Source organism: Triturus cristatus, chromosome 7 (genome assembly GCF_964204655.1).
Source record: "Triturus cristatus chromosome 7, aTriCri1.1, whole genome shotgun sequence".
Lineage (NCBI taxonomy): Eukaryota > Metazoa > Chordata > Amphibia > Caudata > Salamandridae > Triturus > Triturus cristatus.
The window spans coordinates 127,474,489-127,499,102 of NC_140590.1; the positions used below are offsets into that span (position 1 = coordinate 127,474,489).

General features: G+C 43.7%; 1 protein-coding gene across 1 annotated transcript in view; it reads left to right on the plus strand.

The window, feature by feature from the left end:
- LOC146809016 (uncharacterized) overlaps nucleotides 1–24,008 on the plus strand; it is a 37,762-nt gene extending 13,754 nt beyond the window's left edge. The window contains exon 4 of the mRNA XM_085614279.1: nucleotides 23,591–24,008. Coding sequence (XP_085470405.1) covers nucleotides 23,591–23,698 — 108 coding nt within the window. The 3' untranslated portion in view covers nucleotides 23,699–24,008. The remainder of the gene's footprint in view (nucleotides 1–23,590) is intronic.
- Nucleotides 24,009–24,614: the final 606 nt, after the last annotated feature.

Here is a 24,614-nt window from a genome sequence, read left to right on the forward strand (position 1 = left end):
AAAACTGGCCCTCGTGACTGCCCATCTGAGGGCACAGATGGGAAAAGTTCAAAGGAAGAGATGTTTGTACATCAATTGTGTGATGGGTGCCCATCCACTCCAAGTACACAGGTATCATTGTGAACTCTGAAACCTCCTGCACCACCAGTGTGGCTAAAACTGTGCTCTCCCGAGGGAAGCTAACTAGCTCCAGTACATGAAACCAAGGTAGTTTGTATGACCTCCCAGTGACCTGCAAGCGTTGCCTGCCTACAATCCAGCACAGCCTCTCACCCTCTCTCTGGATTGCTAAAATAGCTCCTGTGCAAAGCTGAATCTAACATTGTGCACTGGTTGTGCCCACCCCTTAGTTCTTCATCCCTTTCACAAGGCTCAAATGTGCTCTGATGAACACCCCACGCAAAGGCCCCAGGGGATCCTACTCTTTCTGTGGGACTTAAAAGCCCTGAGCCCAGTGCCTTCCCCACTCCACAAACCGCACTGCTTCCTCCTGCTAATGCTGCTGCTGAAACCATAACCACAATTCATCCCAGTAAACGAGAGCAGTAGAAAGTGTGCATATGCTTTTCTGGTCCCTCGTGGAAACCCATGATTGTTAAGGAATGTTTCAGGATACATCAGCAGATATCAGCGGACATTCACACAGACTTTCAGTTTTCAATTTAAGAACATTTAAAAAATCAAAGTAAAGCATCCTACCTTGAATTGCAGGATCAGCAGCCTGAAAGAGGGGGTACAAAACATACCCCAGGGTTTTTTCAGCACTAGAAGAACTCACCCCATTACTGAACACATGTGACGCTATGTAGGCGCCTTACCTCTATTTCAGCTGCATCGACCCCAGTCTGGGTGGCTGAAGGCATACACAGGTGCTTGAAGCATGTCACGTGTGTCAGGTTACAGTGATCAGAAATACACTTTCTAGTGGCTACTCATACACACAGGGCCATGTGATTAAATGATCACACGCCCCGGATGTATCGATCAAAAGAGTGTTATTCATCAATTAACATACATGTGAAATAACGAGGAAAAGTGGCAGACTCTCATATTTGGAAAAGGCGTCTGCACAAATTAGACATTACAGGAAAGGCGTTTTCTTTTAAGTATCACTAGAGGTTATCTCATGTCAGCAAACTGTTGACTGTTAATAATACAAGTAAAAATAAACAATGTATCAAAAAAACTCGTCTCAAAAGTAGCCTCCTAGCATCATGCTGGCTACATGTCCACCTCATCACATTTTTAGCTTTTATTTGGTCCCAAGTAATCATTATTACGTGAAATTGAAATATTACAACTATGTTACGTAAAATGTTGGCAGCAAGCCAAATATTGCACGTGGTTTCGAAAAGGGGCATCTTAATGGAAAGAGGAGAGAGTCAAAAAACTCACACTCTGGGAGGTGACAGCATACTTTTTATAGCAAATATTGGCAAAGAATTATGTTTAGAGTTATACTTTAGTTTCTTAATTTCGGATTCGAAAACATAACAAGGATGATCAGCAATCCATTCAAAATGACACTTGCCTCCTTTGTTTGCCAAATCCTGTCCGTTTTCAGAGACACTTCTAAAGAAGCTTAAATCGACTCAGATTCACACCCCTTCCAATATCCCCTCTACCAGCCAGGCAGGCCTGCACGCAGTCTGAAGACCCCAACTCCAATCATTGAGCCTCAATGTCTAGGTGAAGAGATACATGTGCCTGGGTAAACAGGGAGGGACCCCGGATGTGGTTAAAAGGAGGTGCAGAGAGTATGAGAGAGGTGACATGGAGAAGGAAGGGGCATTATGGGGAAAGAGATGGAAAACAGGGAGAAAAGGTGGAAGAACTTGTGAGATGGGCAGCTGCGGTTGAGATGCCCCACAGGGAGCGCGTCAACAGAGAGAGGAAGAGTTTTGTGTTTCCTGTTATGAAGGGCAAAGCCATTCAGCACTGCGCTCACGTCGACTTCTGGCACAAGTAGACCTTTTGTGGGTGCAAAAGGTGATCAAGCTTGCCATTGGCTCTGCTTTCCATCTCACAATCACTCACATCAAATATTAGTAATCACCCACATCAAACATTAATAATCACTCCCATCAAACCTGGGTCAGAGGGTTTCAGAGCTGTGGACAGAGACCGTATGAGGACTCGCACAAGCTTGCAGCCAAGCAAAAGAGCCTTCAATCAATGAAAAACAAAGTCATAAGAGGAACCCCAGGCAGTGTGAAGCAGAGGGTGTGAGAAGCCTGATGGTGATGTGGGGCTGAGGACATGTGACCAATTTACAGGAAATGCAGGACTGGAGTCATGCAAGAGGTTTCCAGCAATGTGGGACTAGAACCATGCAAGACATCCCTAGGCAATGTGAGACTAGAACCAAGCGAGACATCCCTAGGCAATGTGGGACTAGAACCAAGCGAGAAGTCTACAGGCAGTGTGACACTGGAGGCATGCAAGACATCCCCAGGCAATGTGAGACTAGAACCAAGCGAGACATCCCTAGGCAATGTGGGACTAGAACCAAGCGAGACATCCCTAGGCAATGTGGGACTAGAACCAAGCGAGAAGTCTACAGGCAGTGTGACACTGGAGGCATGCAAGACATCCCCAGGCAATGTGAGACTAGAACCAAGCGAGACATCCCTAGGCAATGTGAGACTAGAACCAAGCGAGACATCCCTAGGCAATGTGGGACTAGAACCAAGCGAGACATCCCTAGGCAATGTGGGACTAGAACCAAGCGAGAAGTCTACAGGCAGTGTGACACTGGAGGCATGCAAGACATCCCTAGGCAATGTGGGACTAGAACCAAGCGAGACATCCCTAGGCAATGTGGGACTACAACCAAGCGAGAAGTCTACAGGCAGTGTGACACTGGAGGGGGAACAACCTTTACAACGCAACTTTTACAACGCACTACCTTTACAACGCATTTTTTACAACGCATAATCCATTACAACGCATGACATTACAACGCATGACACTACAACGCATTTTTAAAAACTACCTTTACAACGCATTCCATTACAACGCATACTACCATTACAACGCATACCATTACAACGCATAATATTACACTACACTATCCAACACTTACCCTACTGTTGCACCCCCTGGAGTTAGAATAGTAATTTTTACCCCTATACTATCCAACACTTACCCTACTGTTGCACCCCCTGGAGTTAGAATAGTAATTTTTACCCCTATACTATCCAACACTTACCCTACTGTTGCACCCCCTGGAGTTAGAATAGTAATTTTTACCCCTATACTATCCAACACTTACCCTACTGTTGCACCCCCTGGAGTTAGAATAGTAATTTTTACCCCTATACTATCCAACACTTACCCTACTGTTGCACCCCCTGGAGTTAGAATAGTAATTTTTACCCCTATACTATCCAACATTTACCCTACTGTTGCACCCCCTGGAGTTAGAATAGTAATTTTAACCCCTATACTATCCAACACTTACCCTACTGTTGCACCCTTTGGAGTTAGAATAGTAATTTTTACCCCTATACTATCCAACACTTACCCTACTGTTGCACCCCCTGGAGTTAGAATAGTAATTTGTACCCCTATACTATCCAACACTTACCCTAATGTTGCACCCCCTGGAGTTAGAAAAGTAACTTTTGCCCCTATACTATCTAATACTTACCTTAAATGCAATTTCATATTATGCGTTGTAATGGTATGCGTTGTAAAGGTAGTATGCGTTGTAATGGAAATGCGTTGTAAAGGTAGTTTTTAAAAATGCGTTGTAGTGTCATGCGTTGTAATGTCATGCGTTGTAATGGATTATGCGTTGTAAAAAATGCGTTGTAAGTGCATGCGTTGTAAAAGTGTGCGTTGTAACGACATACATCCCACTGGAGGCATGCAAGACATCCCTAGGCAATGTGGGACTAGAACCAAGCGAGACATCCCTAGGAAATGTGGGACTAGAACCAAGCGAGACGTCTACAGGCAGTGTGACGCTGGAGGCATGCTAGAAGTCTCTGGGCAGTGTGGAACTGGTGCCAATCAAGACATCTCCATAGAGGTTGGCACTGGAGCCGGGCAATGTGAACCTGGAGATGTGCAAGAAATTTCAAGGCAATGTGGGAACTGCCGACAAATAAGAAATCACCAGGCAGTGTGGCATTGGAGCAAGGTGGGAGTTTTCCAGGCAATGTGCACTGGAGCCATGCAATACGTCTCAAGCCAGAGTGCGACTGGAGTAAAGCAATGGTGGCCTGGATCCATCCAAGAAGCGTCCAGGCAATGTGGGGCTGGAACCATGCATAAAATCTCTGGACAGCGTGGACTGAGCCACGTGAGAACACTCCAGCAAGGAGGAAATGAACACATTTGGGACATGTCCAGGCAATGTAGGACAGGATTTCTGGCAAACGCCTTCAGCAATATTAACTAGAACCACGTGAGACGTCTCAATGGAAGGTAGCATTGGAACCAAGCAAGATTTCTCTAGGGCGCTTGGTACTGGAGCACTGTGAAAGAGAAGTCTCCAGGCAATGTAGGACTAGAGGCATGCATGAATCACCAGACAATGGGGGGCTAGAGCCACGCAAGATGTATCCATCCAATGCAGAGCATGGAGGAAATCAGAAGGCATTGTGAACTGGAGCCATGGAGGGAACCTCCAACATTGTGGGGATGGAAGCATCATCACTCCACAGATGAACTAAAAGAAACAGCATTTCATCCAATTCTCCTTTAAGAGAATTACTTTACCCAACCCTACTTTAACCTGGATTTCTTTCCCTTCCAAAATACCGAATTGCAACCCTGTCTGTCAACCATTTACGATGATAAACATGGTTCCAAACCATTGAATAAGTTTCATATTTGGAAATTAGGGTGGTAACTGATCCACAAATGGTAAGGTGTCCCTTTTGTACCCCTTGCCTTTATTATATCAGGGTGCCAGACTCAGGCAATGTGGGACTGAAAGTACTTGCAAGATCTCCATGTGAAGTGGGTGTGAGCCAGGTATTGTGAAGGAGAGGACCAAGACAGACCTCATTACAAGCCAGAGAGAAGGCTGGAATAGCTCCTACAGTGAAGAAGAGATCACTCCCTTACACCACAGATCAAGGAACATTGCACAATCGGTGGGGATGTAGTAGCCAGAGAAGAAGGATGCGAGTCTAAAGAGGGCAAATTCTGGTGATCAGAGATTAATGTGACAAATTGTGGTGCAAAGTTCCCAGTATTCCACTTTCTAAACTGGCATTTATTGCACCAGATATCAATGCCAGCCAGGGCCTGGCTGGGTCTTCTGCCACTCTAGCATTTCTCCATTAGGATACAGACTAGGGACCTGGTTTCAGAACAGGGAGGGCAGCTAAGACCAACAGTTTTGCTAGGGCCCGATTCTAACTGTGGCATCTTGCAGTGTGGGTTGAACAAGGCTCGTGTTGGTTCTCTTGGCAGAAGTCTTCCATACTTCATAAAGGTCGTTCCCGAGCTTGTCTAGGTGACATGAGATGATACCAGTCCACACATAATGCTAACTCATGCCCTGATCTGGAGTCCAGCATTGAGATATTATTCGTGAATCCGCTCCAATGTTCACGTTGAGTTTTCTTTTGAAAGCCACCCATGATCTCCACACCAATGTAACATCCCGAAGGAGCTGCCTTCATTTGATCATTGTTCATCTGAACACATGTCATTCATTTTCTGCAGCCCTGGAATTCTGACAGCTGCATGCCCTCTCCACGGTCTTGCACTTTGCTTGCTACACACCCTGTAAATCTTCTAAATCCATCAAAAGATAATGTGATGGCATCTGGATGCACTGCTGGGACAACCTTTCTTGCATTGTATTCTATTTTAGCGTTATAGCATCTATATAGCGCTTTATACCTGAAGTGCATTTTAAAGACCCCGTTGAGGGGTTGCCTGGTTGGGTTGTTGTTTTTGTTGTGATCCTATGTGGGAAGCATGTTGGTTTCATGTGTGTCGGAAGGATACTCTTGACTTGTTTTGGAGAACAGTTGCTAGTGTTGGACGAGATCTGAGAGACAGGGGTCCAAAGTATGATTATGAACACAGAATGTGCCGAGCCAGATGAGGAGAGGGGTTATCTGTGCATGTACATCAAAAGGCACTGTAAACGGGGAAGGCCCTGTAATCCATATGGCAAATTGCGATTCAGAGCTGCTGACAAATTAGTAAAAGGATGCCAAACGGTCAGGGTTGAGAGTTGGTGATGGAAGCAGGAGCAGGGCTACTGTCTCCTACTGTATTCAAGTACACCTCATGAAAGAGTAAAGACATGGAGTCACACTCACGGCTGGCAACCAGAACAGAAACAACACCCTTTAAAAGGCCCACATTCCATCTACACCTTCCAGGCAGATGGAAGCCCACATTGTGACCAGAGGGTCAAGCCTCAGTCTTGCTTCTGACTGATCAGCACCAATTGTGGCTCAGGCTCTGCCAGACTGTCCCCCTACACATGCAAGGGTGGGAGATGATCAGCTCACTCATGGTCATAGTAGGGAGTTACCTACCATCTGCTGGGACCGCGGCCAATATTGTGAGATCACTGTCCTCCTGCGAATAGTCCTGACTAATTCCTTTGCTCAGGGATTGAAACATCAAAGCATCACTGATCTATTGTTTACAAATGACTGTAAAAATCTGTTGCGCATGTACCGAAGCATTATTTGTTGGAAATCTTTATATGATTGAGACTTATCTACAGTATTTTGCTTCTCGCTGTACCGAATATCAAAAATAAATGTTGAGAGTATCTCTGGAGACCAGGCTCGTTTATGATTGCGGCTAGATGAATATTGTTTGCCTGGAGTACGCAAAGCAAATCACTGTGGAAAAGTTTCACCAATTCTGCATCCACCTACAGTCGGCCAAAAAAGGATGAACTGCGGTTAGCAATTCGACCAATCACTGTCTTTTGGGTGCATCAGCCATTTAGCTAGAAATCTGCCTGTTTCGCTAGTTCACAGGCAGAGCAGATTTTGGCCAAATTCCACTCCGCCGGCAAACTAAAAGCAGCAGCAGCAACTGTGTCTCAGCTGTCTTTTTAGAAAATTGTTCTACCTAACACTACTTATAAGTACATGCTGCAGAGATACAATAGTATCACATCTTTAAGTTACCTTTTTAAATAATCGGAATGACTGGTGATAAATATTTACCCAATGGGATCCCCTACGTGTTGTTGCATACCTATAGCCAGATTCCTATAGGTGTATTAGATACGTAAGAGCCAGGCGTAAAGAGGTATTACCAGTCGCAAACTCCACGACTCACTAAACTAGAGGGTTTGAAACAGATATAAAGCTTTCTCTAATGTACTAAAACCATTTAGTGATTCAAAAATGTGAATTAATTCATGAATAAGGGTTTTAAAAAGCACTGTGTTACCCACCTTAGGGCATCCTGGTGCTAGCACAACCAAATGCGAAGCCAGGAGGTTTAAGAGCCATGTTCACAGAACCTGACTGTGTAACGTAAGTATTTAGGACTGCCTTTATGCACGGGGAGCCAGGGAAAGGTATGAAAGTGGCCGGAGATAGACTGGTAACGACGAATTTTAAATACAGGTCTAGGTGCTGCATTTTGGACAATGTCTACGTGATGTACAAAATATGTGGACATCCCAAGATATAGCAAATTTCCATAATCGGGACGTGATTGGGGATTGGACAACAGTTTTGCAAGAGGGAAAATGCAGTATTGGTAAGACCTTCCTAAGGAATTTGAGTAGACCAAAACAGGTGGCAGAGATTTTAGAAATGTGAGTGGCAATCAAGCCAGATGCCCAAGCTTCTGACAGATGTGGAAGGTCAGAGATGTTAGCGCTGTTCAGGGGGCACCATTCCAAGATCAAGAAATAGGATTGTTGATGAGAAGTAGGATTTCTGTTTTTTCACAGTTAGATGCTTGAGGTCATCCAATTACCCACAGATGTTATGCATCTGTAGAAATGACCTCGGATATCCTGAGGTCGTTAGAAATTAAGTTGGTGTAGGAAAAGACCTCACAGCTGAAGGAGCATAATCATTCTGCCACGAGAGAAATATAAACACTGAAGCGGGTCGGACTGAGAGCGGAACATTGTGGAAACCCTTGATTAAGATTGGTAGGGGTGAAGAAGAAAGGCACAATAGAGATATATTAAGTCCAGTTGTTTAGGAAGGAGGCAAGCCACTTGGTGGCTGATAAGCAAACACTGAGATCCAGAAGGTGCCTGAGAAGAGTACAGGGACAGATTGTGCTAGAAGCCGCTCATTCTAACTTTATGACTTAGCAGTCGTATCTTTACGTTGGGACAGAATCTCTGCACCTGGGGCGGAATCTCCGACTCGGGCCGGATGAAGTGTAATCAATGGGCCGGAATGCAATTTTTACAACATGGAACATTCGGAATGTGAAATAAATGGTAGAGGAGGTCATGAAAATCAGATTGGGCAGGGAAAAGGGCGTGGCCAGACACTACATCACATCCCAGGAAAGTTTGCTCCTTTGCATCATTTGTACTATCCTTAGTGTTGACAGTAGTGTTATCAAGTTAGGGTGGCAAGTGCTTTTTCAAATAGAAAGAAGTCCCCTTTGGAACACTTCCTCTTCTATAATTAGTGGTCCCAGCTTCAGGGGAGGTGGGCAGTGGTCCACGAAACCACTGCCAACTCTCACTGATGGTTTTCTAAACAGATTTTTTAAAGAAGTCCTGTTTCTATTATGAATCTCAGGCTACTTTAACAAAAAGTGTTCCATTTTGTAAAAAATTCACAGGGATAGTGGTCTGCTGTCCCTTGCAGGCTACCATTCCCATGAAGATGGGAGAGTGACACAATGAATGGCCTTCCTAATGAATATTCATGAGGCAGGTCATTATACCACCCTATCCAATTTCTTATTTTGCAATCTGACCTGATAGTACTTGGTCATTAGTACTGGGTGCAAAATGCTGGTTCACAGTTTGTGAATGTTTTATTGCGTTCGGTACTATTGTACACCTGACCATATACTTAATGTTTGTTTGCCAGTGGGCATATTTTGCTAAAATCTCATCTGCATCTTCCCATTCTTTGCTACATAAGATACACATGGCTCGCTACACAGTGCAGAGTGGGCACCTGAACATGATAGACATTTAGTAAACTCAATGCTTTCAGAGGATCCGCCATGACGATGGCTCCCGTGAAGGCACAGGGACCTCCGTCAGGCATGAGGACATCTCTGAATATGTTGGGCGGTGGTCCGCCGGGGAGGTTGTAACTTTCCCTTCTCTAGCGGATGGCGGGTTGCCCACCAAACAAAAAATGAGGGAGATTGTTTCTCCAGAATAGGTTTAGTGAGCATATTCAATAGCGCCATTCCATCAAAGACCCTCTGAGAGCTGAATTTCATCAACAATCCTTCATCTTTATTCTCAAGAGCCTAGGCCTCAGCAGAGAAATGAAGCAAGACTGTGTTGAAGCATCTGTCATTACCACTTTGATTTTTAAACATTTTCAAGTTTTTGTATTGCATCCATCCTATTGTCTTTCTCTGCTGTTGTGTAATTTCAACAGATTCTGCTCTTTTCGAAAGCCACATTTACTGTAGATAATTAATTATTGATTCTTCAAATGGATCTAAGTCTGGTTTACATTATTTTCTGTGGAGCATTACATTGTCCTGACTGTATAACGGATTCAAATGGTGTTTGGGGCTAAGCCTTGCGCTAGGCCCGCTACCAGAAGCCGAGCTGCTAAGCTCTAGTTTAGCGTCACCTTTCAGAGCCATTTCCATCCTGAGTTTTTCTAGCTTGGTAAAACTTCCAGACACCCATCGCCAATCACCACACTAAAGGGGATATATAAAGCCCCCGACCCTCTTTCCCCCCACATGTTGATCAGGCCCTGCATGATTGTTGTGTATTGGTGATGGAAAATCACAAGTTATTTGTGACAATCTTGAGTTTCAAGACTAAAGGCCTCATTTAGAGTTTGGAGGGAAGAGACAATCCTCAAATTTCTGGAGGTAACTTAAATATGTGGGCGAATTTCTTCGACCATAAGGATAGCGTTGAGGAGAAAATTCAGGTTTTAGATTGTTCTCTGCGTTTAGAATTTCCTCTAAAATTCGAAGATTTACAGTTCCCTCGAACTTCTAAATGAGGCGCTAAGTCCACCATCATGAGTCGGCGGAGATTCATAGGTAGAAATACTTGGACCAGAATTAATGAATAAGGCCAGTATCTTCAACTAAGGCTTCCAGTTTTCTGTTTTTACTGATCTTTACAGATACATATAGACAGAAAACAATGTTACCTGTCTGTATTTATTTTCAAAAGTGGAAAAATACTGAAAATTTCTTGTGACTGACTCTCCATGCTGTCTTTTGTAAATTCCAGGACAGTATCCGTGCAGACAGTCAGCACGGGGAGTTAAAAAACAGGTTGTGTACATACAGACATGCATTAACAGGTATTTGTAGCATAATGCTGATATTTACCTGTGGGTGTACTCTTTTGCTATTACTTAATTTGCTAAAACGCGACAGCCTTCAAAGTTTGAGTGCATTTTTACCAGTTAAATAAATGTGGGAATGTACGGTTTTATGGCTCCATGTATTCTCAAAGCACAAAATAATTATGGATTAATACCAATAGCATGGCCAAAAAATAAATATAGGTAAATACAGACGGAAATGTTAAAAAAAATACATATCATAAAACTAAGGGGCATATTATCAAGCACTGCATTAAAATTATCGCCACTTTAGCTACAGAAAACTGCCGCCAATGCAGCGATAATGGGCTTGATAATATGCCGAAGAAAATTACCATAGAAGCCCATGTTGACACCAGAACATGGGCTTCTATGGGAATTTTCAAGGGCATATTATCAAGCCCATTATCGCCGCTTTTGCGGCAGTTTTCTGCCGCTAAAGCGGCGATACTTTTAACGCCGTTTGTTGATAATATGCCCCCCTGAGCCCTAATTATGAATTAATATCCCAGAAATGCGGAATAACATGCAGTAGAGGAGTTACTAGGGGGCATATCAGCAACCGGCGATAATTATCGCTAAGCGCACTTAGCGCTAGGATTATTATCGCCGGCTAGCGTGGATTTTTATTGCTGAGATAGCGTGTTATTAGCAAGGCTTATCTCAAAAGCGATAAAAATCCTAGCGCCAACTGCCAAATGTGAGATTATCGCTGGAAACCCAGCGATAATCCCATGAAGTTTGTCGATAGCTTGCTGATAGGGCCTCACATACTTAGCCATGATATCCACCTTCCATAGGATATCATGGCTAAGTCAGTTTCAAAGCAGGCGTAAGGAAAGTAGCGATAACAGAGGTTATCGCTACTTTTCTTGTCGCTATGCTGCTTTGCGTGAGGCTTGATAATAAGAGAAATGTAGCTTAGCGACATTTCTCCTGATATCCTGGGGAGGAACGCCCACTTTGCATCTCATTAGAGATGCAAAGCTGGGCGTTAGAAATTCAGGCGCTAAGGCAAGGTTTCACGCGTTAGCGTGACCTTGCTGATATAGCGATAAAATTATCGCCGCTTTTCGGCCGAAAACGGCCGCAAAAGCGGTGATAATTTTATATCGCCGCCTTGTAGATATGCCCCTAGATCTTTTTCCTTGTGTATTCGAATACTTATATCTTTTCAAGAGACATTTTCCACCTGGTGGGACCAGATGGAACATGTCACTGTGATGGCGGGTGACTTTACCTTGTGCAGAAAGTCATCCGGTATGTCTGCATGAATCATAAGAGGTGCAATGTCTATTCACTTCTTAGGGGTATATTATCAAGCACAGCGTTACAATTATCGCCGCTTTAGAGGCAGAAAACTGCCGCTAAAACGGCGATAATGAGCTTGATAATATGCCGCAGAGAATTCCAATAGAAGCCCAGGTTCACACCAGAACATGGGCTTCTACTGGAATTCTCAAGGGCATATTATCAAGCCCATTATCGCCGCTTTAGCGGCAGTTTTCTGCTGCTAAAGCGGCCATAATTGTAATGCCGTTTCTTGATAATATGCCCCTGCTAATTGCCCAGTTTGATAAAGTTTGCACCTTTCATTACATTTCAGGAGTTCAGGCTTTCTGGAAATCAAAAAAGAGGATTCGATGCTTGGCTAGGGGAGTTTTCCTTGAAATAGGTGTCTCTGCATGAACGACGCTTATTGCATCCTTTATTTACTGGGTGAGGGTGAGCTGGCACCCTCTGCTGCCCTTTCAGTAGGTCAAACCTGCCGGAATGTAGCGGGTAAAAAAGGTCCAGTATTTACTGGGATAATCAGACATTGGTATGACAAGAGCGGGAATCTGCATCGCATTCTCGAAAAAATAGAAATAGGCGTTAATTATCGCACCCGATCCATGTGAAACTCCTCGGCGTCGGATTTGACAGAGTCTGCTTGTAATCAGACCCATTATACTTTACCTTGAATAACTATAATTGAAGTTTACTTAACTATTTAAATGTTATTTAACAGATAGTGTTTGTATCTCTACCCGTTAGGAAATAGCAATTTGTTCATAAAGGGGCTAATTGCGGCAGGTCCTGTTGACATTTGTCGCCCCCCACCCCCACCCCTCCAAATGTTAGGGCGAGTTACGCCCGCGCCCTCCTCCGCCTCTCTCAGCCAATTAAGCCTTAACAGTTCCAGTTACTAAGCGGAAACCCGTCTAATGCAATCTAAGTGATTATTATGTAAATGATATGTTAATCAAGATGGTCATTATCATAGTAATCATATCATATTAGTGGTGGTGCATTAGTAACGGGCCCAGGTAAGTAGGCAGGAACATTACAGTGTGTAGACGCGTCAAAATCCCATCCCAGCGCTGCGCGCTCTGATAGCACGCGGAGAAGCAAGCACTTCTGTGTAATGGTGGGAGAAAAAGCGCTTCCGTATCTCATCTGTTGGATTTCCTAGTTTCAGACTCTATATCCAGATGTTGTCAGCTTTTTTTTTACTTACATCTAGTGGTCGGTGGCGGCTCCTTCACAGGGGCGCCAGGGTATAGCCCTGCCCCCTGAAACCAAGAAGCCACTGATAAATTAAATTATTTCGCTTGTAGTATTTTAATTCAGCAGTGTTGATACAAACACAAATTTGGGTTTACAAGAACTCTGCAGTGTGCAGGCCAGCCCTCTTGGCCTCCTCACCAGGCTCCTGGTGACAGGAGGATGAAGACGCTGATGGGGTCTGAGCAACCATGCCTGGATTGCTCATGTGAGCGGCATCGCTCAACTACAACCCAGAAACACAAGCACACCCCTTTTTATTTAGCAGACATACTGTGCACGCCTCAGGCAGCACAGGATATCGGCTACATTAGGGATGTCGGGGCACACATCAGTGCATCCCTGAGGCCGATGAGAAGCCACGCAGAGCAGCAGGAGCCGCATCCCCAGCCCTGTCCCAGCTTCTGATAGGGCGGTGCTTCCGTTCCGTCAAGAAGCTGGGAGAGGACTTAGGGTGGGTCTTCCGCTGAAACCTGGCCCTGCCGCTCTCTCGCGCTCCTCGTCAGGAATCATGGCTGGTTGGTTCTCATGCCCTGCACCAGATTCACACTCTGCTGCTGCTTGGAGCCTCTTGAGTTCACAGTATATAGACAGGGGTCACCCAATACTCCAACCGCATCTGGGTAATATAATAATAACCAAAACACAGTGATGCGATGGAACAGATCATATACTTTTTTCACAAAATGTGAAGGATACCATAAATTATTCCTTCAAGATAAATTACTTACTTTTTGAATTAATCATACATTAATATCATTGTCTGGACACAGCTTCATTTAACACATCTTTTTATATACACATGAAATGTCAATTATTCAATTGTACATATAGTTTAATAAACATAAATCAAACTAAAAGAAGAATACAATTAACAAATGAACAAGGAACATATTATCCATTCCTTATTCCCCTAAAAATGCCTATGGATGCTTACTCCTATTTACTATGAGCATTCCATTTGTTTAAAGTAGCCCTACTGAGCAGTACTAAGAGGCAATAACACTTGTACACCTCTACACAATTTGCTAGTACTTCATATATCAGTTTAACAGATGGTTTCAATTTATGAGGGGCTCTTTATGTTCAAAAAAGTCTCTAAGTTGTCAGCAAAGGAAGAAGAAAGGTAAGTAACAAAACATCAGTTTCTCTGTGTATGTGTGAGCGAATGTGTGTTTGTGAGTGATTGCGAGAGAATGAGACTGAGTAACAGTGTGTTAGTTTAATGGATTTGAGAGTGTCAATGAGAATGAAAGAGATAGAGTGAGTGAGTGAGCGAGTTAGTGAGCGAGTGAAGGGGAGATTGTGAGAGGAATTCAGGTGTGTCTCCATCAATAATGCAACAGGTGCAGTTGCTCTAGGTCACCTAAGTCCTGGTGCAACTGCATTTGCTGCACTATTAAAGCAGAACATCTGTACTCCAGGAGTTCACATCAGAGCCCCTGTAGTCGCCTTTATCCCTTCTGATCCTCCTCTCATCCATTCAGCCTAGGAGCCAGGAAGCAGCCTGCGGCTGATAGACTCATTAGACGAGCTAGATGTGTCCATACAAAACATAAGACCAAAATACTGCTCAGAGCATGTTTGGAGGGTCATTCCACCACTACCCACTCCGACCAGCATTTCACATGTGTACTAAAAGTGACCCTCGGTTGGAAGATCTGACCACCATTTCACACTCCTCAGGGGGGAGGATGTGGCCTAAAAGCTAGAGCAGTCAAACTCGAAGATGGAAAACCGGTATTCGAGTCTCGGGCCCGGCAGGGATGCACAACATCCTGTGATGCAAGGCAAATCACGTAATCTCTCCATGCCTAACACATTGAACGTGTCCATCTGTAACGCAACTGGTGCTCATGTAAAGCATTCTGATACCTTTGGGTCGAGTTTGCGCTATATAAAACTCTGAAAAAAGAAAAAAGACAGACCCCATGTGGAGGGGCCAACCAGCATTTCGCACTCATACTAAAAGTGGCTCTCATTTGGGGGATCTGACCAGCATTTTACACTCATTCTAAAAGTGCACACCTATCCTGCACACCTTCCACCACACTTATCCAGAATGTCTATCAGTTTGTCGATTTTCTAAAATGGGGACCCCTATTCTGATGAAATCAGGGTGACGAACTCCATTTTGGAGAATTGAGAAAATTAAAAATGACAAATTCTAAGAAAATCTGATGATTTTTGTGGGAAGAAATATACCGGAACCGGGTTTGAATTATTTTTCCGATATACTTGAAAAACCCAAAAAGTCTTACAATTAGTAAAATTATAGGAAATTTTAGCATACTTTATTAAAATGTTTTTTAAAAGGGTAGTAATAGAGAAATGAACAAAAAAGGGTTGTGATAGTCCTTCCTCTACGCCTAATGAGACCGGGTGGAAAAATGAAGATGAGACAGATAGGAGAAGAAGAAAAAGATGATCACATGAAAAAAGAAATGGAGTACAAACCAAGATGGGGTGGGAGAAGAGGCAAGATATGAGTGGGTGGGGAGAAGTGGTGGAGGGGAAATGGCAGGGAATATAAACTGGGAAAAAGAAGAAAAGATGGTGAGGTCCATAATAAGGTAAAGAAGCTAAAGAAAAAAAGCTAGAGTGAAGTGAGGGAGAGAGGAGTGAAGGTGTTGTAGGGAGGGAAGAAACCATTGAAAGATTTAGAATGGTCGGGGGGAAATTAAACAAGAAAGAGAATCTGCAGATAAGTTTTTTTGGGCTGTGAAAAACATTCAGCAGGTCGTATTTGTTAACCTGGTGAATACCTTTCAGGGTGAAACTTTCATGGAAGCCGGTTTGATGAAAATGTGTCGTCAGAAGAACCAGTTTCAGCAAGATTGTTTTTTGCTACATGTAAATCTTCTATCATAAGAGTTTTTGTAATTCCCAGTGTAGATGACAATAGAGTTTCCAGCTGTACTGGGGATTCCAGGAGAGGCGGGACTACCGACCCTGCTCCCTAGGCCCTTCCACCTGCACCTTCCTTGTTGATAAAGGCCAAACATGGGAATTGCCATGGAAATCGGGCGGTATTCACAATTCTTGCTGTCATTTTTCTGGGGACAATCAGGACCCTTGTTAAATTTCTTAAATAATCCTATATACTATGTATATTGTGATATATATGAATATTAATTACCACTCATTTAGGGTTGAATTTCCACGAAGCCTGTAATGGAGCTCGCAGTCATGCGGCGCCCACTACTTTTGCCATATTTTATGTCTGGGCCAATTTTCTGTCCTAATCCATCGCTGATGGGAAGAAGGTATTCATACCAATGAAGGTGGCAAAGATGCTGCAATGAAACACAGATTAGTTCATGCCAGAAAGAAACAAAACATCATATTAAATCAGGTAACTAAAAAAAAGTTACATGCACCCATCCACAAAATGGTGGGTAATCGATGCAAATTGATATTGATCACAACTTTTTCTTTTCTTGACTCGGATTATAGTTGTGAATTAAATAAATGTATTCCCTCAGCAATTATTTTTTCAGAAGCTCAGAATTAAACTGCAGTTTCAATCTGTGTAATCGATTTATTTTTAAATCGATTAACTGTGTAATGAAATTACAGAGATGTCAATTGCATTTTCTTCCTTTTCAAAGGCACAGATTCTCGGCGGCACGGCTCTGTCCCTTTCCATCACGTATCGCAGCTTCCACGTCGCTGCACGTGACAACACACCGCACCATACACAACCCGCCTTCATTCATTATCAAGACACCTACTGGCACACAGAATCACACCATGCCTCTCAACATCATCTCACAGCAGCCAACGTCACGTCAAACCCATCATGGCATTCATCAAAGACTCCACCAAACGCCACCTCCCACCACATCACAAGATACTCACCACACAACAGAAAGCAGGACTGGTTTGTTTACTACAACTGCTCAGTGTGTTACTAAGCATCCAATCATGAATGTACATAGCCATAACATTTAATGAACTGCAACACACCATACTTCATCCGAACAACTTCACACATCTCATGCTACAGCACACCACAGAATGCGGTAACACATCTCAGTACATCACAAACAAAAAGCACCCCTTCCTGGTGCCATAACACCCTTTCTTCTAAGAACATCTATCAAAACACAACAACAACAATGCCCTCTTGGCACCTGATAACAGCACAACGCTGCATTTGGCTGCAGCATGGCATACCACATTACACCACACTATCAACTACCATGCTACAGTTCTGTGACTGACTTAACAATAACTATCTCTGGTACATCTTACACTGGATCACGGCAGATTACACAACACCACACCTGCCAACACAATATGCACCATGCTGCAGCGCACAATTTACTTCAGCACCTGTACACTTTCACACAATACCGAACCTTATGTTACAGCACCAACTCTACGCGTTATTGAACCTTATGTTACAGCACCATCTCTACGCGTTATTGAACCTTATGTTACAGCACCATCTCTACGCGTTATCGAACCTCATGCCACAGCACGGTCCACCTCCAGCCATTCTCTCCCAAACCAGATAATGCAATTAGATTACACAGTAAGGTTGGAGCACAAGAGAGGAGAACCAGGACAACACACCAACCTACACTTACCGTGCCACATTTGACTCTCTGGGTGGTATCAATGACCTAGGGACCCTGAACTAACCACTCCCTGCCACGAAGAGAAAGTCGTGGATCCAACTCAAAAGCAGAGATCAGAGCGATTCCTGCCAGGGGACGAAAAGCAATGACTGCCACACCACACACACTACCAATAAGATAGTAACCAAACTCACCACCCCATCTCCACAAACTGGCAGGGATGGTAAAATGGCCACATACAGGCTGCCTGGCGATGACCCACAACCAGAGGCCAGAGGTAAGAAGGCATAACCAGGCCAAGAGCAGAAGCGCACAACCGTCAAGAAGACCGACACAACAGTGCAACAAACTCAGGCTAGAATAATTAAGATAAACCCCTCAGGTTTACGCATAATGGTTCTAATAAGTGTGCAGCACTCAGGACCAGGGGATCTGGAAGGCACCAGATGAATGTCCTACCTAGGGTGTAATGAAAGATACAGGTCGAGCATCACCAGAGAGAGGTCTTTGAAACCTGTGGAGGCTGCTCTGCATAACAAACCCTACAGTAAAAGAGAATATAATACTAAAACCAAGAAACGAGGACAAAAGAACAAGTCCTCAATAGAATATACGAGAGGGTGTAAATAGATTACAGGACTTCTCAGAGATTCAACTCTGGAATAATCCATTTTGAACCCAAAGACATTTCTGCTGTAGAAGACGTATCCCTGGAGTGGGCAGTTTTGCAAAACATTTAACTTTTGTTTTTATTTAATTTGTAGCTGGGACAACAAATACATTAATTACAGGTATAATAGTCGATAGAAAGGAGATGCGCATTAGTAACACAATTCTAATGATTATTATGGATACTACCTAAATAGAGTTCATATCCATACACATAGTTTTATCAAATGTCAGAACAGCACCTTTCATGTTAATTTATAATGAATTTACAGAAAATACCTCTGCAAAGCAGTATCATATCAATCATAGCTCATCATATTAATGTTACTTCCAATTACATCATTGTCAATATGCTATTTGGATAGCAGATGTTATTGATCGTCTCCAGAAAGATTGTAGGGCATAATATTTGGCTCATTGTGTCCATCCATCCGGTTGCCAAGTGGACCCCACATTTTTTGCTCTCCTTGCTTTGCGCTCCTCCTTTTACATTGGAAGAAAGTATTCTCTTGTGCGAAAGCGAGATTGGCAGCGCTTCACCCAGTGCTGAAAGGAAGGGGTTTGGGGCCCATCCATTCTACACAAAGTCATCCAAATGACAGATGTCATCAACATCGGCCTTGCGACCATATATAATCATCAATGAACTTGGCCGAATATTTACTCCATTCAAGGCCCAACTTATTGAATATTTGCAACCAATATTTACTCACAGCCCTGCAAGAAGCAAACATGCGCAGTATGTTAGGGTCATCTTTCCCACCACAGGGGCCTTGGGAGCTGGACCTGACACTTGGCTTCTCAGGGACAGAATGTCCTTGCTTCTGGGGGTCCAGGATGAACAGTAACAGTTGAGCTTCTTGGCTAGAAAGCTGGACGGCCAGCGGTCTTGGGGACCTAGCAGCTGTGCCTCGCATCCCCAATGTAATACAGGTGGGAAGAGGTGACCAGCGATGATTAATCAAACTGGGGCTGATGTCCCAAGATGTTTGGGAACCAGAGGTGAAGCCAGCAGCCGTGTGCAGAAAAGATTTAGGAGGGGCATAAAGCAGTTGGCAATGCATACGCACCTTCTAGTCTGGACAGGACCAGAGACTGAGCGATGGTTTGTTCCTTGGAAACGTCATCTGTGTAATTTTAAAATCTGAATGGGAATGAAGAGAAATAAGTGTAGGTCTGATGCCTCGTGAGCAAAATGAGGGCAAAGAAGACTTGAATATAAATGGGAGAGTTGTCTACGTTAGTATCCAGGGGATAGATCTAAGCAATCAAAGAATAATTGTTTCTGGTGAAGGCGCTCCTGGAAGTGAAACTGATTCAGCTCCTTTCTGAAGCTAAGGAGGAAATGTGCTGGGTGGAGCTCCAGACCCTCAGTGCTGCCGTCTGGGCATCTGGTCGTGTCCTTCTTCCAGGTGTGCTTTGAACTATTCTTCACAAATGTGCCCAAAGGAGATGTCCTTCCCTCTTTCTGGCTGTTTTGGCATAGGTGTGATATTAAATATTCTCTCCACGCACAGGTGGGAGGTAGCGGTGAAATTACCTTAGCCAATGAATGGATCCAATAAGCCAACAACAGCTGGATTAAGCACCCAATAGCCTAGAATTCAAAAGTCTAAAGATAAAATATATAGCTCAAATCTGGTTACAGATTTGCGTTTATCAGACTAAATCAAACGTTGGACGTGCATTTGCTGTGGAATGCATTTTCCAAATCTGAGTTCCAAATGTATTACGAAGTAACAAATTTATTCCAAAACAGACCCATAGACTGCCAGACCAGATGAGAAAGAAGTGAGTTGGATAATATATCTGTCTCCAACCTTCACACCTGGCTGGGAAGCAGCAGGCTGGACTGAAAGGGTCAGGGAGACCCATAACCGAGGAGCTACTGTAAAAACAAGTAACAGATGCCACATTTTTAAAGCCATTGCAGCTGGATCATGTTTTCATAGACCTCAGGCCACAGTAGAAATGAGGTAGAGCTACAAAAAACGGTAAGAATCAAAGCATAGATGGCTGTTCTCTTATACTGCATTGAACAAACTAGACAGGTGGCACCTGGACCTCTCCTGCAGTCACATATAAAATAGTTGGGCTACATGAAAAATATATTTGTTTTGGTAATAGCTCTAGAGGCAGTTAATGATTCTACTTGGCAAATTCAGAGGTTGGGCCCAGGAGGCTGTCAGGGAAGGGGTCTTGCCAAATCATAGGTCTGGTACCCAGAGCATGATAGGCATGATCAATGGTCATCTGAAAAAGGCTCTTGGTGGTGATGGAGGAGTCGCTGACCACTGACACTCCCCAAGGGCCAGCATCAGCATCAAGTATCTGCTGGACGTTTACCTCCTAAATGATGATTCGCTTTGAGCTCAGAATCGGTGGCTAGGGAGGGTTCTAGTGGCAGCCGTGGACATTGTGACCTTGCTTAGAGTTTTCATGTCAAAGTCGTCAAGTTTTCAGATTTATTTCAGATTTCATCATCATACAAGTGCAGATTTTGTTTTTATTAACATTGTGTTTGTGATTGTGTTTTTTAATAAGCCTTAAATCGGCTGGTATGGAATTGTTGCTCTCTGAAAACAAAGAAAACAATTATTAAATGTACGTTCTGGGCAGAAATAGTTTTTCTGGTCCTAATATCTCCTTCTCCAAGAATTCAACTGTAGAAAACTTAGATGTGGAAGAGCAGCAAGAAGGGAGCCACTACCTCCCAGCCTTTTTAGGTTCACCCTGGTCATCACATTCTAGACACAACCACCACTGACCCACAGCCCCAAATCCTCACAGTTCATTATTACACCTTACTTATTTCTCATCACACCCTACACACCATACTCTACTGATCCACAGACCAACACTTCATTATTCCACCCTTTAAGTTTCATGTCACACCCTAGACACCGGACTCTATTGGTCACAGCCCCTCACTTCATTATTACACTCTAGACACAGCTCACTTCACTCCATTGACTCAAACCCCATGCCATTAGTCCATTCACCGCACAACGCTGGCCTGGATCACTGACAGAATACCAGAACCAACAATATCATGTGGACAAAATGTCATGTGAAAAATATCAAACACCAAAATATTGAGAAGGTAAGTGCAAATAGGTGTGTATAGATGTAATATTCTTAACTCCACATCTATGTACCTTGAAGATATATATCACCATGATACATATATGTGGAGTTAAATATAGTAAAACTTTGCTTAGCTATAGAAACTTGCCTTCACAATATTTTTTTCCTCAACATTCTTGACCCAGTATTTTGTCCAACAATATTTTTGTTTCTGATATTCTATCTAAACACCCACTGGCCCACAGGCCCACTCTTCATTAGTCCTCTCTAGTCAAGTTTCATCACACTCGAGACACCACACAACACTGGCCCACGGACCCACTCTTCATTAGTCCTCTCTAGTCAAGTTTCATCACACTCGAGACACCACACAACACTGGCCCACAGGCCCACTCTTCATTAGTCCTCTCTAGTCAAGTTTCATCACACTCGAGACACCACACAACACTGGCCCACAGGCCCACTCTTCATTAGTCCTCCCTAGTCAACATTCATCACACTCTAGATACCACACAATACTGGCCCACAGGCCCACTCTTCATTAGTTCTCTCTAGTCAACATTTATCACACTCTAGATACCACACAACACTGGCCCACAGGCCCACTCTTCATTAGTCCTCACTAGTCAAGTTTCATCACACTCGAGACACCACACAACATTGGCCCACAGGCCCACTCTTCATTAGTCCTCCCTAGTCAACATTCATCACACTCTAGATACCACACAACACTGGCCCACAGGCCCACTCTTCATTAGTCCTCCCTAGTCAGCATTCTTCACACTCTAGATACCACACAACACTGGCCCACAGGCCCACTCTTCATAAGTCCTCCCTAGTCAACATTCTTCACACTCTAGATACCACAGAACACTGGCCCACAGGCCCACTCTTCATTAGTCCTCCCTAGTCAACATTTATCACACTCGAGACACCACACAACACTGGCCCACAGGCCCACTCTTCATTAGTCCTCCCTAGTCAACATTTATCACACTCGAGACACCACACAACACTGGCCCACAGGCCCACTCTTCATTAGTCCTCCCTAGTCATGGCTTTTCAAATACCATATTTACAATGTTGAGTGGATTTATCGAATGCAAGTTTCATTTAAAAAATAAATAAATAGAGGAAAGGAATCTAAACACCCACTGGCCCACAGGCCCACTCTTCATTAGTCCTCACTAGTCAAGTTTCATCACACTCGAGACACCACACAACACTGGCCCACAGGCCCACTCTTCATTAGTCCTCCCTAGTCAGCATTCTTCACACTCTAGATACCACACAACACTGGCCCACAGGCCCACTCTTCATTAGTCCTCACTAGTCAAGTTTCATCACACTCTAGATAACACACAACACTGGCCCACAGGCCCACTCTTCATTAGTCCTCACTAGTCAAGTTTCATCACACTCGAGACACCACACAACACTGGCCCACAGGCCCACTCTTCATTAGTCCTCCCTAGTCAGCATTCTTCACACTCTAGATACCACACAACACTGGCCCACAGGCCCACTCTTCATTAGTCCTCACTAGTCAAGTTTCATCACACTCTAGATACCACACAACACTGGCCCACAGGCCCACTCTTCATTAGTCCTCACTAGTCAGGTTTCATCACACTCGAGACACCACACAACACTGGCCCACAGGCCCACTCTTCATTAGTCCTCCCTAGTCAACATTCATCACACTCTAGATACCACACAACACTGGCCCACAGGCCCACTCTTCATTAGTCCTCCCTAGTCAGCATTCTTCACACTCTAGATACCACACAACACTGGCCCACAGGCCCACTCTTCATAAGTCCTCCCTAGTCAACATTCTTCACACTCTAGATACCACACAACACTGGCCCACAGGCCCACTCATCATTAGTCCTCCCTAGTCAACATTTATCACACTCGAGACACCACACAACACTGGCCCACAGGCCCACTCTTCATTAGTCCTCCCTAGTCAACATTTATCACACTCGAGACACCACACAACACTGGCCCACAGGCCCACTCTTCCTTAGTCCTCCCTAGTCATGGCTTTTCAAATACCATATTTACAATGTTGAGTGGATTTATCGAATGCAAGTTTCATTTAAAAAAAAAAAAAAAATAGAGGAATGGGAATGTTCCCCTGTTCTCCCTAAAGGACTGTGGTTTCCTTAAAATGAGTGAATATGGCTGTTAGCATTCCAGACCCTAACTTTTTGTCCCATTTTCTTACAGACAGCGGCTCTGCTACGTAAGAAACGCTCACCATCGATGTTGGATTGCCGCTTCTGCTGTGGTTGTTGCCCACATATGACGGGTTGTGGGATATGCTGTTCGTTCTAATATCCACAACATAACGCCCACTGCGGAGTCTCGTGGATCAGTTGCAAAGTCCCATAAATGGATGTGCTTCTAAATATCTTGCTACGCTCAACCAGTACAAGTGCCTTGCAGGCTACGTACAAGGCAGTGTGCAGTCATTTTAATTTCTCATTTAATTTCTTACTTTGTATTGATTTTAGCTAAGAACCTATCACAGCAATGCCTTAAAACACATACAAATGCAGATTGTTTTGTAGGAATACAAGATTCTGTACAAAAAAAGCAATGTTAAAATATCAATAAATTTGGAGTGAATAATATGTTCCAAATCTATCTTACAGTGTTATTAATTTATCCATATTACCAGTTCATGTACTGAACAATTCATGAAGATTTAGAAGAGCGGTAAGTGCTACAATATTTTTTGCCCAAGCAAGGCATATTTTGGGGAACCCAGTTCATACTTTCACTGTCCATTTTTTGCTAACTAAAGCCTGCATGATGCCAAGTAAACTTTCAGAAACTGGGATCACACAAAAACAGCTCAAATATGTCTTTCCATGGCCCACAAAAATCCTTATTATGCCACTGGGAAAAGCGAGAGAGACTCAGGGGTAGGGGTAGGCAGAGAGAAGAGAGGCTGAGATATGGAAATATACCCCGGTGAGCTAGATAAAGAGAAAGTTGACTCTCCCAGTGAGCCCCTTGGAATGTGGGAGCCCTGGGCAAATGCCCACTTTGCCTATGCCTTAAAAATGCCTCTCAGGAAAAGTGCTAAAAGGACACAAACCTTTCTATTTATACTTATGTATATGATTGTCCCTATACATTCCCATTTTTTTCTCATTTTAGATGTTTTAGGGCTATTTCATAAAGTTGAACTACATTGCTTAGAAAGTACTACAGGTGTATTACCCAACATACTCCCATTGTATTT